At 38.8% G+C, this 17,704-nt stretch overlaps 1 protein-coding gene across 1 annotated transcript in view; it reads left to right on the top strand.

The window, feature by feature from the left end:
- The first annotated feature begins 926 nt into the window (after nt 1-926).
- Nucleotides 927-17,704, top strand: part of SESTD1 (SEC14 and spectrin domain containing 1) — a 92,699-nt gene continuing 75,921 nt past the window's right edge. The window contains exons 1-4 of the mRNA XM_077830398.1: nt 927-1,175; nt 5,773-5,917; nt 9,508-9,622; nt 16,939-17,029. Of these exons, the coding sequence (XP_077686524.1) occupies nt 927-1,175; nt 5,773-5,917; nt 9,508-9,622; nt 16,939-17,029 (600 nt within the window). The remainder of the gene's footprint in view (nt 1,176-5,772; nt 5,918-9,507; nt 9,623-16,938; nt 17,030-17,704) is intronic.

Here is a 17,704-nt window from a genome sequence, read left to right as displayed (position 1 = left end):
CTAAAATTATTATGCAGGTAGAATAAAGGTTTTTTTAATCTTATCTCCTTAGTAAAAATAACTCAGTTTGAGCATGCTGTGAAATGTCATGAAACTCAATAACATATGTAATTTATTGCAATCTTTGGTGAAAATGTCAACAAATAAAGAGCAGTTTAAATCCATACCATGAGTGCTGTTTAAATCCAGGTAATTATTCAGTAAAAAGTCATCTTAGAGATCAAACACCTACTGCAGATGTGAGTAGATTTCAAGTGTCAAATCTAAACTTGCATATGAAATGTTGAGTGCATCTTAAATTTTAGATTCTCTTGTGTAATCAATATAAGCGAATTTTTACAACTAATTTATGGTGTGGTTGCTTTGTGATGGAGAAGGGTATAGGGAAACTCCATGAGAGAGACTTAGGCCATGTCTACACTACAGAGTTAATTCGACTTAAGTTACGTTGATGATCATAAACCACTGTAATTACATTGCTTGTGCATGTTCACACAATACTTCTTGTGTCAGCGGAGCTTATTCACAGTTGGTGCTTTAGTACGAACAGAGAGAGCAGTATACCATGGGTAGCTATCCCACTGTGCAAATCACCACCTTCTTCTGCTAAGAGTTGTGGGAATGGATCAAAATGTATCATGGGAGTGGGATTACTGCCCCATGATGCAATTTTCTCTGTCCCATAATTCCACGGGCTTCTGACTACGTTTTGTGCTGTTTTTCAACTGTCCCTGTAAACTTGCGTCCACCATCTCTGCCTGAAAGTATAGATCCTGCACTGCTCACCAGTCTTGTGATGAGCGTTAAGAACACAATGTGGCTGACTCGGTACAATTTCATGAGCTGCAAATCTGAACAGGAATCCGTACTGCCTGCCCTGCTGTGTGCCATGGAAAGAAAAAAATTCAAGATTGATGTTGACATTCATGGAGCAGCTGCACATGGTGGACTGTCGCTATTGGGCTCAGGAAACAAGCACTGGGTGGTGGGATCAGATTGTGATGCAGGCATGGGATGTTGAGCAGTGGCTGCACAACTTCTGTATGCACAAAGCCACCTTCCTTGAACAGCGTGCAGAGCTTGTCCCCGCCCTGCAGCGCCAAGACACCAAAATGAGAGCTGCCATAGTAGTGGAAAAGCATGTGGTGATTGCTGGCAACTTCAGTCTGCTATTGGTTAGTCGTGAATCAATTTGAGGATCGGAAACCCACTGAAAGTGTTGTGATGATGCAAGTGTGCAGGGTCATTAATCGTCTCCTGCTACAAAGGACTGTGACTCTGGGCAGTTTTTGGGAAATACTGGATGGTGTTGCGGCAATGGGATTCCCTAACTGCGGCGGGGTGATAGATGGCATGCATATCCCAATTTTGGCCCCAGACCATCTTGTGAAAGGGCTACTTCTCTATGTTATTGCAGGTGCTGGTGGATTACCAGGGTCATTTCACTGACTACAATGCGGGGTGGTCAGGGAAGGTGCGTGATGCATCCATCTTCAATAACGCTGGCCTGTATGGAAAGCTGCATGCAGGGACTTTCTTTCTGGAGCAGAAGATTCCAATAGGGAATGTGGAAATGCCCATAGTGATCCTGGGAGACCCAGCATACCCGTTACTTCTGTGATTCATGAAGCCTTACATCGGAAACCTTGACGGCAGCAAGGAGCGCTTCAGCAGCAACAGAATGACCATAGAATATGTGTTTGGCGATTTAAGTGGTCTCTGGCGCTGCCTTTTTGGCAGACTGAACCTCAATGAGGAAAATATTCCCATGGTCATAGCAGCCTGCTGTGCTCTGCATAACATTTGTGAAGCCAAGGAGGAAAAGTTTCCAGAGGAGTGGAGCACTGAGGTGGATTGCCTGGCGGCTGATTTTGAGCAGCCAGATATCAGGGCTATTAGAGGGTCTCAACAGGGGGCTATTCGAATCAGGGAGTCTCTGAAGCAGCATTTTGGCAATGAGCCCCAGTCATGTGTCTTTCTGTAATGCATTCAGACAGGCATTATTTACTTGCCACCTAGAATAACGATTCCTGCTTGAAAATTAATTGTAGTCTGCAAATGTGTTGATTGCCACTGTGTATGAATTTCTGCCCACACCCCCATGTAGGTCCCAAATAAATCTTCACTGTCTTTGTAAGACTAAATTTTTATTAAACAGTAATACACATATTAACATTTCTTACAGGGTTCATGACCGTGAGCAACACTCTCTGAAATAAGGATCTCACAGCTGTGTGTAAATCCAGCTGTTGTAACCGAAAATGTCCCTAGGTTTGGAGTACAAGGGGTACTGTGATGGGCCAGAAATGTGCAAGGAATGTGTGTGGGAAGTTTGGGGAGGGCATGGAATGCCGTTCTTTATGGGCTGCAGGTGAGTCAAGCATGCATGTGTTCCAACTGCAGTGCTATCAGGGACCTGAGCATCTATGATTGGTCCTCCGTGAGCTTTATCATCCGCTCCTGACCCTCTATTATCCGCTTCTTCCCCTGTCTCCTCTCCTGGCTATCCATTTCTAGTTTTTCATTTATTGTCTCTCTCCACGGTCTGTGCTCACTATTGGCCTGATCAGACGATTGCATCCCTTCTCAAAACATGTCCTTGTAGAAGCAGCATGGTTTCGGTGCCACACCAGAGTGACCGTTGGCCTCCCTTGTCTTCTGGTATGCCTGTCTCAGCTCCTTGATCTTAGCACGGCACTTCTGTGTGTCCCTTTCATGCCCCCTTCTCATCAATACCAGGAGCAATCTGCTTGTATGTGTCAAAGTTCCTATGACTGGATTGGAGCTGTGACTACACAGCCTCCTCTCCCTACAGATCCAACCAATCCAGCAACTTTGGTGTACTCCAGGTGGGAGCACATTTGGTGCAGAAAGCTGGCATGGTTAGCTGGGAAGATATGATGTGAGCTGTCCACGCTGAGCATACAGGAAGTGGAATTTCCAAAATTCCTGGGGCTTTAAAGGGGGAGGGGCGCATGCCTGTGTACCTGGCTGCAGGGCAAAGGAGTAGAAACAGCTTACCAGAGCGGTCATGATGAGCACTGTGGGACACGTCCTGAAGGCCACTTAAGGCTACATAAGTAAGCGCACTGTCTACACTGAAACTGCCTCTCTCTAACTTTGTCACATAAAGCTCTATGCCGCTCGTCAAGATAGTTTTATTATGTCGACATAGCCACAAGTGTTTTATTGCAGTGTACATATATCCTAGGAGAGTCAAAAGGAAGCATGGCAACTGCAAACTTTGTACTGCAGCCCGCCTTGTAACATGATTCTCGGGTTGGAAAATAAGTATGTTTCATGGAAAATGTGAAAATTTTCCATTTAAAAACAAAACAAAAAATCAAGACCCTGAAAAACAAATTGTTTTCCAATGTTTGAGTCCCCCTGTCTTTTTTCCATTAAAAAGGAGGAAAGGCAGAATGACTAAACAACCAATAACCCAAAACATTTAGACTTTTTTTTGTAGAATAACTGCCAGTTTTGAAAAAATGAAATTTTTCTGCAGACGGTGTTTGGGAAAGTTTGAACAAAATTTTTAACCAGTTCTAGTATTTACAAAATAGTTCTTATGACTGTAAAATACACATTCAAAGCAAAATGAGCACTGGATTTGCAATCTTTTTGACAAGATTCCTAATCTACCTGGTGACTGACTGCTTGCTGAAGTGACTGACCCCCATAAGCAGGCTTTAAAAAAAATGACAATTTCAATTAAAAGATGTATTTTCATTCACAATTTTTCACACATTTGCAACATATTAAGTGATTCCAACTATTTGCTGAATAAACTGAGGTAAGATTTTCTGTAAGGCCTTGTCTACACTACGCAGTTTTGTCAACAAAAGTCAGGTTTGTTATGCAAAATAACGATACTATACTATAATCCCTTAATCTGGTAGAAGATTGAAATTTATAGCCATTTCCCCTCATTTTCTTTGGTGGTATCCAACTAACCAGTTTTGTTTTAAAACTCAGTTATATCGGGTGACTTTTTTTATTTGAAAAGTGGGAACCATTTTTTGTTTTACAAGTCAGTTCAGCTTCCATGTGAATTAGTTGAGAATGATGGTCAAGTGGTAGTTTTCCGAGCTGAAGCAGTGATGTTATTTCTACAGAAAATGTCGCATCACTCCTAATTTTGTACTATGAGCGTAGCCAATTTATTTTATTGCTATCCTGCCTCCATGTCACACGAGCTCTAATGTTGCTCAACACATAAGCAAGCAGCTGAGCTCATAAAGGTTTCATTATCTGTGACAAAAGGAAAAGAAGGCACTGGAAATAGTCTGTATTCAACTCTTTGATACTAGCTCTGTGTTAGTAGTAGTGGAGGGAATCATTACCTGTATTAAAACAGTCAACTGTTATTGAAGAAGTATTTGCCCTGAGGGAAAGAGAAGCAATATTTTGGCTCAAATAGATGTGGTTTATGTGAGAAGCACAATTTCAAGGAAAATCTCACTGGTGTGTGACACAATGCAGCAGAGAACTTGCCTTATTTTAAAGGTTAAATTTGATGGACCAGTTTCTTGCAATTCTGTACCCTTGGACCATTGAAGGATCCTTTATTCCTTGGTTTTTCTTATGGTTTGATTCTTGTTGGCATAGTAATGGAGACAGATGTTTGATTCTCTGTGGGGCAGACTCCTGATGCAGTCTGGTGGAAGAAAGCACAATAGGCTTGAATATAGATTTTTTTCTTCTCTGACTAGAATTTATTTAAATAGAACCTCTAAAAGTACAGTAGGGTCGCTTCAGGGACATCTTTATTTTTCATTTGCTGTTTGTGTTGTTTTTTTATGTAGGTCTTTGAGTTTCAGCTCCAAGTCCCTTCATCTTCTGTTTGTTTTGTTTTAATCCTGGTTTCAGAGTAACAGCCGTGTTAGTTTGTATTCGCAAAAAGAAAAGGAGTACTTGTGGCACCTTAGAGACTAACCAACTTATTTGAGCATAAGCTTTCGTGAGCTACAGCTCACTTCATCGGATGCATACTGTGGAAAATACAGAAGATGTTCTTATACATACAAACCATGGAAAAAATGGGTGTTTACCACTATAAAAGGTTTTCTCTCCCCCCACCCCACTCTCCTGCTGGTAATAGCTTATCTAAAGTGTTTTGTTACGATGTCCATCTGTTTGCATTTGGAAAGGAAGATGATGTCAGCTACCTATGTGACAGTGGTACTTTGCTCATTCATTTGGTCTACTACTTCTTCCATCGTGCATCCATTTTAAGATCTGTAACTACTGCTTGAATTTAGCCTTCAGGGAGCTCAGCTCCAAAACAGTTTCTTTGATGTCAACATTTGTGGATGGGCCATGCTTGTCTTTGTTTTTTTTTCTGCTGTCTGCTTGCTCAGAGCTAAACTCAGTATTGGAGAGGGATATATCCTCCTGCCTCTTAGGAGAAATGTGGTTTGGTTTTTGATGGTGGAAGACCATATTTTGGTTGATGTTTTAAGTAGCACTCCTATCCTTATTTAGTGTTTTGTTCTTGTTTTTGAGAACTTTGTGAAGACAAACTATCAGTGGAGAAACATGGCTTTTGACTTACACTTGACTTACAATGGTTTCAGATCCTAAGACAAATACTATTTTATTCTTATTTGTTTAATTTAATATATTTGTAAGCAATATAACTGGAGGAGAGAAACTGCTTTTTTTAAAGTGCACTCAGACTCAAGCTAAAAGGTAAAGGCAACCCTTCAACTTCTGAACAATATTGATCCAATTCCCCTCCTTCCTTTTTCTTTTTTTTTCTCATTTAAGATCCCTCCTTTGCTACTGGTTGGGCTTTCAGTAGCCTCTGCTGTTCAGGAAGAGAAGAGGCAAAGGCAGCTGTCTGCAGCTTCTGCTGCTCAAAACAGTGAGCTACAGAATGGAGACAACTCTAGCAGGAACTGTCCTACAGCAGGTTTCTACAGGTTTCTGGGGGAGGGGCCAACCCATACTCAAGAGCCCCTCAGTTCCCTTCTCTGTCTGTTCCTGGGAAAGGAGGTGGCAACAAGGGTGATAAAATTAAAAAGGGGCCCATTTACACTGCTCAGACTGCTGAACCCCCCTATAGCTGGTTATCAACAATCTATGTTGGCATTCTCTTGGGCCATCATGGTTAGAAAGACAGAAAACTACTATAAACTTCATGGATGACTTGAGCAATCTATGTTCACATTCTCTTGGGCCATCATGGTTAGAAAGATAGATAGAAAACTGCTATAAACTTCCTGGATGACTTCCAGGGGGCCAAAAAAAAAAAAAAAATCCTTTCTTGCTTCAAGTAGCCTGATTGAACCTAAGGGGGCTAATTGTATAAATAAGGTGTACAGAATCTGGCCCTTTGTGAGGGATGGAAATATGCCTAGTTGTTTTATATTCCTGGTATCATCACTGGATTTTTAATTCCAGGTTTGGGCTTTGAATGGCTTTGAAAAAGAACAGACTTTTAACTATTATTGTAGTTATAATTCCAACACTAATTGTATAAATGGCCAAGTTATGTCACCTGCATCTAGGCTTATCTTGGGAAAGAGCCCCTCTGCGTGTATACCAGTTTGTAGCTTCGACACTTGATACTCGTGTTCAGATTTTGTGTGTGTGTGGCTTATCTCATATATAATTCTGCACAGATAGGACTCTCTTTAAATGGCTTTGTGGACTGAGTGGTCATAATTCAAATTCCATTTAGATCAGCTGCTGTCATGAAGCAAGAACATGAAGATTTAAGGCCTTTCTTAACTTGAATATTCAAGGTATTTAAAATCACTTAGGAAAACTTGCCTTTTTAGCATCTCTGAAAACAATTCTCCTCCCCCACCTCCATTTCCGTCAATAATAAAACTGAAATTATTATCTATCATACAAACTCCAGCTTTCCAGGTCTGGTTGAAGTGGTTAGGATACTGTCCCCTTACTGTCTGTAAGTAACTCCTTGTTATATTAGACGATCCTGCAGGATTTTACAAAAAGGTTAATACATTTAAGAAATCTTTTATCCCAATAAGCAATGGCAAAGAAAATCAGAGCACCTTCAAAGCTACTGAGATTTACAGTTTACTTTGAAACTGGTTTATTAATGCAGATGTGGAAGATTTGGAAAAAAAAAGGCTGAAGGATAGAAAAAGATTATATTATAAGGCCAAAGTGGTGGCTTAAAAAGCTATTGGACTAACTTGTAAATCATGCTGCAGTTTATATCTGTTCATTTCCATGTACTTTATTTCATTCTAAAAAATTAGATAAGCAGCATGTTTTTCGCCTGAAATACAATTTCTCAGGAAGGTGGTTGCTGAAAAGATCCAAGTGCAAAGATATAACATTCTGTTCAATCCTTGCAGCTTTGCTTATGCTACATCGGTGAATCAGTAACTAGCACTGGAAACAGGGCATCCATTAGAATTTCCATGTCAAACTGATACCTTGCAATGTTATACTGTGGGAATGTGAGTGGTAGAACTGATACGTGATGGCAGGGACATGAGAGGGATATGTCCAGGGACAACAGTCAGGTGAGAGCTATTATCCCACCCAGCAACTGAGAAGGAGGAGGATGCAGCGATTCCTACCTAAATGCTGCACCTGTTTTGGTGGCTCCATATTCCCTATCAGCCTATGGCTAGTAGGTCTAATAATGAGCATACCTTTCGATTTTCCCCAAACTTGCTCTCAGCCTCCTGGCACCTGTGATTGTAGTGTATGGTAGGGACACTTCTGTTTCTTTACCTGTCCTTCATTCTATTTTGCTGTAATGGATGTATGTCTGCTACTCTGCCCTTCTTCTGCCTTTGTGTTTTGCCCTTCTCACTAGCGAATAATTCCAGCATGCCTCTCTTCTGTTGCTCATAACTCTCCCCAAGCAGCCATAGGGCTGAGCTGATGTGATTTTTCTTAGTCTCACAACACAGGTTTCTGAAGAGAATCGGAGAGGCAAAACGGGGACATGGCATAGGCCAGGCCCTAGCCATATATTGTTAGTATCTAGTATTGTGGGCATCTACCACATGGTTTAAACTGCCATTTCAAATGAGATTAAAAGCATTTGTTTGGTCAATGGTTTACATATAATTTGTGGTGTGATATCAAATGTAAAGTATACTTTAATTTCAGTACCTCATCTTTATTGCGAGCAAACTTGGAAGTGCCTTTTTCTTAAGTTGTTGTTGTTGGTGTTATTACAATAGAACCCCTTTGATCTGATCCGTCATTATCTGGTTTTCTGTGTTAACTGAACAACCAGCGCACACCCATCCAGAAGGGGGAGATCTCTCCTGTGACCACCAGATGGTGGTATAGCATTGCACTTTCCCATTTTCCACTTTTTATTTAGTTTTTTGATTATCTGATCTATCCCCTGTCCCAGTTAGATCAGATAAACAGGGTTCTGCTGTATTCCTTTGAATTATTGTAGTACCTAGGAGTCCTAGTTCTGGACAAGGACCCTATTGTGCTAGGCACTGTACAAACACAGGATTTGGAAGAGAACAAAGAAATGACTTCGGGAATGTTTACAGGGAACTCGTCCCAAGTCGGCGGGGAAAGCATGGGAGAAAGAATGATGGTGTTTGTTTGAGAATGTAAAAAGTGGGCGATGGAGTCAAGAGTCGACCCCTTCAGTACTGAAAGCTCATCACTTCATGAGATCTAGTGAAATGACTATGAATTCCTTTCCCTACATACTAAAAAGTGTTATGAATAAAACATCAAGGACCTGATTTTCAGAGCACTCACAGCTCTCAACGCTTTGGTGAGAGTTCTGGGTGATCTATGCCTATGAAAATAGGCCTTAAATCTTATATGTTTTGATTCTGACATATTCATTGTTTCTTTATATTTGGATGAAAATCTGCTGTGTGCTAACAGAAGCTGTACAATGTACTTACTGTTGTTCCGATCTAGATACACAGGCCATTGTGGGTTCTTGCGTATTTAGTAACTGAAAATATGGCCATTCATATGGCTTTAGGAGCCTAACTTCAGGCACCCTTTAAAAAATAATCTTGATCAAATGCTCTACGTTTCCACCTTTTGGGCCTTGATTCAGCAAGGTATGTAAGCATGTGCCTAACTTAAAGCGCATTAATAGTTCTATTGAAGGCAAGTATATGCTAAAGTACCTTCCTAGATTGGAGACCTTAATGTAAATGTATAGTCTTATTGAAAAGACATTGAGATTTCTTTAAGTGTTCAAAGTTGTTCATATATATTATAAACCGTGTTTTGCATTAAGGTCACCTCATGACCAAACCCTGTGTTTTGGGCATGTCATTAACCGGTAGGTTACAAATTCATTGTTTAGTCTATTATGTAACTTTGTTTTAACATCCAAGATATGCTTCACAAAATGTTCTTTAATTACAGCACTGTCCACAACTCACAGCACTTTTGTTCACTTGTAATCTTTATAGCAGTTTTAGTCACAAGTAACATGTAGTTTGAGACTATGTAGCTGAAAATGTGTATTTTTATCTTAAAACTACATTAAATCTTTGTAATGCCTTTTTTTTTTTTTAATAGGAGGGAAGGACAGACGAAGTGGCCTCATTCTGACAATTCCATTATGCCTTGAACAGACAAACATGGATGAGCTGAGTGTTACCCTAGACTATCTCCTAAGCATTCCAAGGTGACTAAGTGACTCTAAAGGTGTTTCTTAAAAGCACTACATATTTTTATCTTCCGATACAAAACATATTTTACTTAGTAATCAGGAATAGTCAATTATTTTTTGTCAATGTCCACTTTTCTTGGTCAACATATAGTCAAGGTCCAGACTCCAGTGAAACATTTTTCACACTTCAGTAACATTAATGATGATGATAAAAAGATTTCATGGTCCGTTCAAGTGTGTGCTGATCTGGATTTGGCCCATGGTCTGCCTGTTGACTAGCCCTGGATTATACCATAATGTGATCTCATTTGATTTTATTAGAACAACTTAAAACACAAATAACATAGTAAATTAAAAGGTATGTGATAGTTTCTTTTAATTATCCTGCTTGTTTTTTTCTGTCCAGTGTATTTCACCATTGCATTGCTGGAATACGTGCAGTAACTTTTCTTTCTGATAATTCTGGTGTAAACTAACTAGCGACTATAATTTACATTAAAAAGCAACATTAAAAAAGGCTAATCATTGGAATTGGTGGGACTTTTCAGGCAGAAAATCGTTTGTTCCTTTTGTTTATTTTTGTTTTTGCAGACCTTCTATTCATACAGGCCCAGATTCACTGAAGCACTTAAATTGTGCTTAAGTTTAAGCATGTATGAAGTCTCATTGAAGTTAGTGGGATTACTTACATGCTTAAAGTTTAAAAAAAAAAAATGCTATAATTGTTTTGCTGAATTTGGGCCAGAGTTCAATGGATTCTATCATTAATTATGGGTTTGATTGTAAAATTAACAACTTCTGTGGGAGATTTGCTTATGGAAAAACTGCAGGTTCAGATCTATATTTGGCCAGATATTATTAATTTATTTGGTTGGATCTGATGATGGGGGCAGAAATTATCTAACAGAACTGGTAAGTCATCCTCAAATCTTAGTTTTATCATTTTGTGTTTGATTTTTTTTTTCCTCTCCCAAAGTGAATGCTCATGTTTCCAACATGGTTAAAAGACCAACTGTAAGAGACCGGGAGAAAGAGATGTTAGCATAATTAAATAAAAAATGCTTTATGCATTTTATTTTGCTTATGGGAGTATCAGATCTTTTCAAATGTGTAGACTAATGATCTGGCCCCAAAGAGAAGAAAAATGAATATTACTAAAAGAAACCTGAGACACTCCGGTCACTTCTGTAAAGCTTGATTGAATAATTTACTTGTACTCTTAATTAGTTACATGCTTGTTGTTTATACATTTGTGTTTCGTTTTAAAAAAAAGAAGTTGGAACTTTTACAAAATTATGGGTGAAAATTGTGCTCATCTTATTCATGCAAGTAGTCTAATTGACTTCAGGGTTTGGTCCTGTTTGTTGAATAAATTTAAATATTCTACCAAAATTTGTTGTTTTACTATCTAGCTGTGATATATATTGCGTTTATTTTGCTTAAAGCTATCTGAAAATTCACACTAAGCATTGCTCATACCACGTGTAAAATAAAGGTTGACATTCCCACCGTTGGTGTTCACAGTCATGCAGAATAATAATATGGGAGACCATCCTGCTTTAATGTTGGTTTAATAGTAGAAAGAATTTGCTTTTTAAAAAAGCGTTTTCCTTAAATATTAAATATTCTCTGTGCTCTTCTGGAAGGCTTTAAAACGCTTGTGAGTTAGCATTTTGTCCCCAAACCAGGCTTTTGCGTTTTCAACAAATATCAAGCCTAATTCTTTAAAGCTTTACACGAGTGGTCTGTCTTGTGAGAGTAGTCCTGTTGACTTGTATGGGAGTTCCATCAGTGGATGGTTTGCAGAACTGGACCTGAAGTTATACATTGTTTAACATACAGTGTCTCAAAATTATGTCTCACTAACTTCAGTACCTAGTGTTGTAACTCCAAATTTTTCTTTTATGAATGTGAAATGTTTTGTGGCAGGCCAGACTTTTATAGTGTTGAGGTGAAATGTCTTTGATTTGTACAATATCCATGAAATACTAGTGTTTTTTTTTTTTTTTAAACAAATTCATAGCTATTGAGTAGATGTGTTTTTGTTATGATAGGATATGGTTTAAAGTATAAAAACTTTTTTAAAGTGGAAGAAAAGATAAATGCAGCAATATTTCATGCCCTTCAATGCCCTGTCAATGGAGTTGACAGGCTTCACAGTTCTTATGCACAAATCAGTTTTACCAGTTTTTTTTAAAGCTTAAATGCATTGTGTTAAACATTTTATTTAACCTTTCAGAATTGGATAATTTGTTGTTTTTTGAGGGTTGTTTTTTGTGGAAATATACAAGTGCTGTTGTTTGTTTCCATTAACCTTAAGAAAACAATATTTCAAAGGAATATGATAGACACACCATTTGTGTTTGCTGTATTCAAGGTTAGATTGTGTCAGTTCCTATATAAATCTTCTAGTTATAACTTGGCTTTCAGAACTTGCTCTGGCTGTGACACTGCAAACAATGAGCCTAATTTTCTGTAGGGTCCCTGGAAAATCTTACGCATGTCTTCAAGAAGTGCTATTGAAAAATAAATAAAGTAAAATCCAGGTACACAATGGCAACCATGTTGGAAATTAGTTTAGTCCTAAACTAAAAACTGACTAATTGTTTTTGTTCTAAAAAGAAAGTGAAATATGCTTATGAATATTTTTCTACCACTCCAATTGATTTTTTCCCCTCCTTTTGTTTAGATGGTTCTTATCCATACTGTAGGCTAAAGTTCTGATCCTGCAAATGCTTACTACCAAGCATAATGCTTGCTGCTATGAGTAACTGTATTGGAAATCAATGGGATTATTGTAGTAATAGGCATTGTGCTCTGTCTGTACATTTTCAGGAGCTAAACTTTTTTTTCATTAAAAAATAAATTAAAATAGGCAAGGGTATATTGATTTAAAAAAACAACATAGTGTATGCACACCGTTTTTTCTTTAAGTACACTTGACAGGTCATAAGTGATAGTAAATCCATCTTAGTCCCATAATGGTACAATTATAGTGAACGAAAAATATATATATATGTGTAGTAATATTGTATGTATTTGAACAATGACTAGAATGTCTGTCTTACTTAACAATTTATAGTCAGAGCTGGCACTAGTGTGCATGGTTAGTTAATGCTTTCCAATGTTCTCAGTTGCTTATCACTTGCTGAACTTTTAACTGTTGAGACTGAAACTTCCCATGCTGAGTCATTTCACTGAGAAGCTCTAGAGCAGTGGTTCCCAAACTTTAACAACCCGCGAACCCCTTTCACGAAAATACCAAATCTTGTGAACCTCCTCCTAAAAATGAGTATTTCCAGAGATTGTCTGCCTTACCTGAGCATAAATTAGAGAAGATGGGATCTTGGAAATAATTTAGTTTTTTAATGACATGTTAATGTAATAATAAATAGTGTGTAATAATTATTTATCATTACATTATTTATTTTATTACATTACGAAAACGGCAATATTCTTCCAAGATTCCACTTTTGTAGCTCATATCACTTCAATAACGTCTGTTATAGGACAAGGCTCCTAATGTTTCATCAAGGAGTACCAGACATGAACCAGCATGAAGGTATTTAAGAAGCCAACTCAAATAAAGAGTTCCTTCCTCCCACAAGCATTTGGATCTTGAGCAGTCCAGGCAAACAATGCATGACTATAGCAAAGCTTAAACTTGTTCTTGGTAATAATTTTTAAAAACAACACTAGCAGCCTATTTAATTTTAGAAACAGCAAAAAATATCCTCCTCCCTTTCCATTTCTCATAAGGAGTCTTGAAGTTTAAATCTCCGCAGTATGATGAATGCACTTGCTTTGATCTGCATAGCTCTTGGAAGTCCAGAACCACTGGAGAAAGGTCTGGTTTGACATTGAGTCTGCTTCTGTATTTGGTTTTCAGATATGCATACGAGGAAAATGGTTTCTCGCATAAGTATGTTGTTGAAAACAGTAACAAAACGATAGTAGCTTTTTCTGCCAGCAGGGGGTACTAGTTTCTTAAACTCAGCCAAAAGTTGATCAGTGACTGACTTCTGAAACTCCTTTTCAGTACGTAATCACAGGAGATCTCAATCTATTTCTCTTTTTCCTCAGTGCTCAATATCTCTGTTAAGGGAGTGGTATCATCAAAGGCGTTGCGAATCCAGTCATTATCGCTTGACTGGAAAGTATTCCCTGAACATTGTGCAAAGTCCTTTTAGGTGTGCAGTTATATTGGTTTTAGTGCACTGATCCAACCAAAGTTTGTTATGCCAGGAAGTCACGAAGAGTACTGAAACACTCAGTTTGATTGTTTTCCAAACACCTTTCCCAGAACTGCGACTTCTTTATCATGGATTCAGCTCGGTCTTGCGCATTGAAAACTGTTATATTGAGGCCTTGAAGAGATAAATTTAGGTCATTAATCCTCGAGAAAATGTCTGCTTAATAAGCTAGGCTCTGGAGCCAGACATGATTTTCCATACAGCTGGCGAGGTGGAAAAAACAAGGAATTCTATTCTAAGCTAAAACAAACGCACAGGGATTTTGCCACGTGGGAGCCATCTAACTTTGGTATGGGACAACAGACAATTGTGTACACTACCCATTTCTTCACAAAGTATGTGAAATGTTCTGGAATTTGTTGGTCATAATTTTATGAAATTCACCGTTTTCACTGCATTGTCCAGCACTTCCTTCAGTCCCTCAGGCATGCGTTTTGCTGCGAGGGCTTGTCTATGGATATTGCAACAAGTCCAAGAGACGTTTGATGCAGCCTTTTTTGTTCGAGCTACAAATCCTGTATGCTTCCCCATCATTGATGTGGACCCATCAGTGTAAATGTCTAGGCAATCTATTTCCTTTTCTTGAAAATATGCATTAGTCAGATTGAAGCTATCTTCTTCAGTTGTATGGTCTTTCCATGGTCGGCAAAACAACAAGTCGTCTTCAACCATACCTTCATTCACATAATGTACAAACACTAGCAATATAGATAGATTAGCAACATCAGTTGATTCATCCAAACGTATAGCATGATATGGACTACTTTTCACTCCATGTACAATTGTGGTCTCTACATTACTTGACGTCATTAATTTTTCTCGACAACATATTATTGGACAAAAGTACTACGTCAATCCTTTTTGCAGCCTTTTCTCTGAGCGTGCAATGAACTATGTCTTTTATACTTGGACCAATCAAGCACTCTGCTATGGTATGGGCTTCTGATCCTTTTGTTACTCGAAGCGTCATACCGAGTGAGCTACTAAGTGCATTTTCTTTATCAGTACTTGCTTTGGATGCAAAACTGGTAATGTCACTTTTCTACTTGGCTAATTTTCTCTTGAAAAAATCAACAGGCTTGTTGACTTGTGTGGGGTGCCTAGTTTCTAAGTGGCACTGAAGTAGAGAAGGTTTGAGGCTGCTGTTTGCTAGAATATCACCACAAATTACGCACTCTGGTTTTGGACATTCTTGATCACCAATGCATGTAAAGCCATATTTCATATAACAGTTGTCATATTTCCTTTTCTTCATAAGCGACTTTCCAGGACCATCACAATCATTTGACTGAGATTTTCCACACTTCGGACTTGACGAAACACCTGCTGATGTTGAACATTTGTTTTCTTGTGTCTTTACACTTTCTGTTTTCAGCCACGTGTCCATATTGGGTGTACAACAGTTCAAATAAAAATAACACACTAAGAATGCTAACAAACGAACAAACTGGTAAATGAGAAGATTCACTCAAGTCTCATTAGAGTAAAATGCTATGCTACAGAGAATGACTGAGTACGGATTGACTGGGGATTGTTACCACCACATTGCTACAATGACCTTGGTTCCGGCTGATTTGGCACGCGAATACTTTTTCTTCCACCATCAGGGGGTTGCGGGGCCAGGGACAAATGAGCTTGAATGGCCCCCCAGGTGCAGCGCAGCTCCCCCTCCCACTCTGTCCCTCATGCTGCCCAAGTTCCTGTCTGCCAGGGACAGGGTCCCTAGCTGCTGCCTGCGTGCCCAGGGTCCCCAGCTGCTGGCCCCATGCTCCATGGGTATCCGGCTGCTGGCCCCACGCACCTGGGTCCTGGCTGCTGCCCCCGCCATGCCTGGAGTCCCCAGGGACGGCTGTGTCTGCCATTACAAAATTGTTTCTGCAAACCCCCAGGGGTTCGCAAACTGTAGTTTGGGAACCACTGCTCTAGAGCCTTCAGATTTAAAGCAGAGACTTAAAATTTGGCAAGTATGTTACCCTGAGTCCACCAAAATTTGACCAAGTTATAAGCCTCTGAAAATTACTATATTCATGGGCTCAGTGAAGGTTCATTAGACACCAACAGCTAAATTCTCTGAATGTTCCATCTGGACAAACATGCCCTAGCCTAGAACTACAGGAACTGAGCAGGACTCATGTTGCTAGATGCTGTGGTGCCTGGCACTGGAATTGAGAGTATGGAGAGAGATTTTCTGTGTTCTGTACGTTCCCCTTGCTGACACCTAGGCAAGAAGGAGGAGGATGCAGACGCTGGGCACAGACAACCTTAGTGCTGGCATTTTCTAACCTTTGAGCTCTTGACTTTGTAACCTTAATGTTCTTTCAACATTTTTTTGGTATGACTATATACTTCTTTAAAAATTATATATTTTGTACTTAAAGTTGTTAATTTAAAAAGGGAGTAAATAAGTACTGTCAATTTGAACTACATTTTCCCCTTTTATATCTGCTTGCAAAGTCTGTATTCTTCTGGCTGGCTTTTTGTATGTTGTAGTAAGGGCCCTGATTCAGAAGAACACTTAAATGCATGTTTGAAATTAAGCATGAGCCTAAATGTTTTCCTGGATTGTGAGCTAGATCAAGTGATTTAGGAACAGGATATGGAAGTTATATTGTTCCCTCTACAACAGCCTTCATGGGTGACCTTAGGAAAATTAACCCCTCTATGCATCTGTTACCCATCTATAAAATACTGTACTACCTCACAGGGATTTTGTGATATTTATTTGTGTAATGTTTATAGGGTACTGTATGATCATTGATAAGAGGAACTGCAATATAAACACAAAAATATAATAAATATTTGATATTCCAGAAAATGTATTAGTGCTGTTTAAAAATTGCTAGTATGGTACAATAATAAACAAGAATGCCTGAGCAATACAAAGGAAACATATTTTGTAAGTGAACATACTTCAATTTTTAAGGGAAGATTTTTAGTAAGTAAAATGGCAAAATTTCCTAGCAGTGTCCTACTTTTAAAATGGTTGTGATGAAAGTCAAGCCAAGCTAATCACGGTGATATCTGACATTTTGTTCTTGAGTTTTACTGTTTTCTAAAAGTATCTCTTTTTTGTTTTAGTGAAAAGTGTAAAGCTAGAGGATTTACTGTGATAGTGGATGGCAGAAAATCTCAATGGAATGTGGTAAAGACGGTTGTTTTAATGCTCCAGGTAAATCAATTTTTATGTATTTACAGTCAGCAGATTAGTTTTATAGATGGAAGTCAAAATGCTGCATTACTGTAACAGCTGAAATTTCTTTATTGGGAAACAATCCATTTGTAATTTAATTACAGAATATATGCTATGTTGCACAGAATTTTGTAAGTAGAAGCAATTAATGTGAAAAGGGGTTTATATACTTCTATAGAGAGTTATTCAAATTTTTTCCAACTGAGGGTCACCTAAGCTATTTGCTAAGATCCTAGGATTGTTTTATTTTGTGTAAAATGGAGCAGATTGGAGGCTGCCTTCTTTTTAATATGGTGATGGGCTTCCTTGTAATTTCTAGGAGCAAAACTTGAGTACAGCTGTTCAGTGCTGTGAGCACCTGAGGGGGCCCACTGAATTTTGTGGTAACTGGAGCTTCTGAGTAGACTTCAAGGGAAGTCCTAAATATAGCACATTGCAGTATCTAGCCTAGAAGAGGTGCTTGTGTCTGACTTTCAAGCCCATATTAAAGAGGAATTGTTGTATCTGCTAGCCAGCCTTTCATGATTGATAATCCTGGGGCACTGAAACTCCCTGAATCAAGGCAAAGAGGTGGATAGAACCTGAGACTGCAAACTGTTTTGGTGGAAGCCAGGCATATGTCCACTTCAGATAGCGCAGGCAGAGATTTCCATC

Source organism: Eretmochelys imbricata, chromosome 11 (genome assembly GCF_965152235.1).
Source record: "Eretmochelys imbricata isolate rEreImb1 chromosome 11, rEreImb1.hap1, whole genome shotgun sequence".
Classification (NCBI taxonomy): Eukaryota; Metazoa; Chordata; order Testudines; family Cheloniidae; genus Eretmochelys; species Eretmochelys imbricata.
The sequence above is the reverse complement of the archived record's forward strand: the minus strand, read 5'-3'. Positions and strand labels throughout refer to the sequence as shown.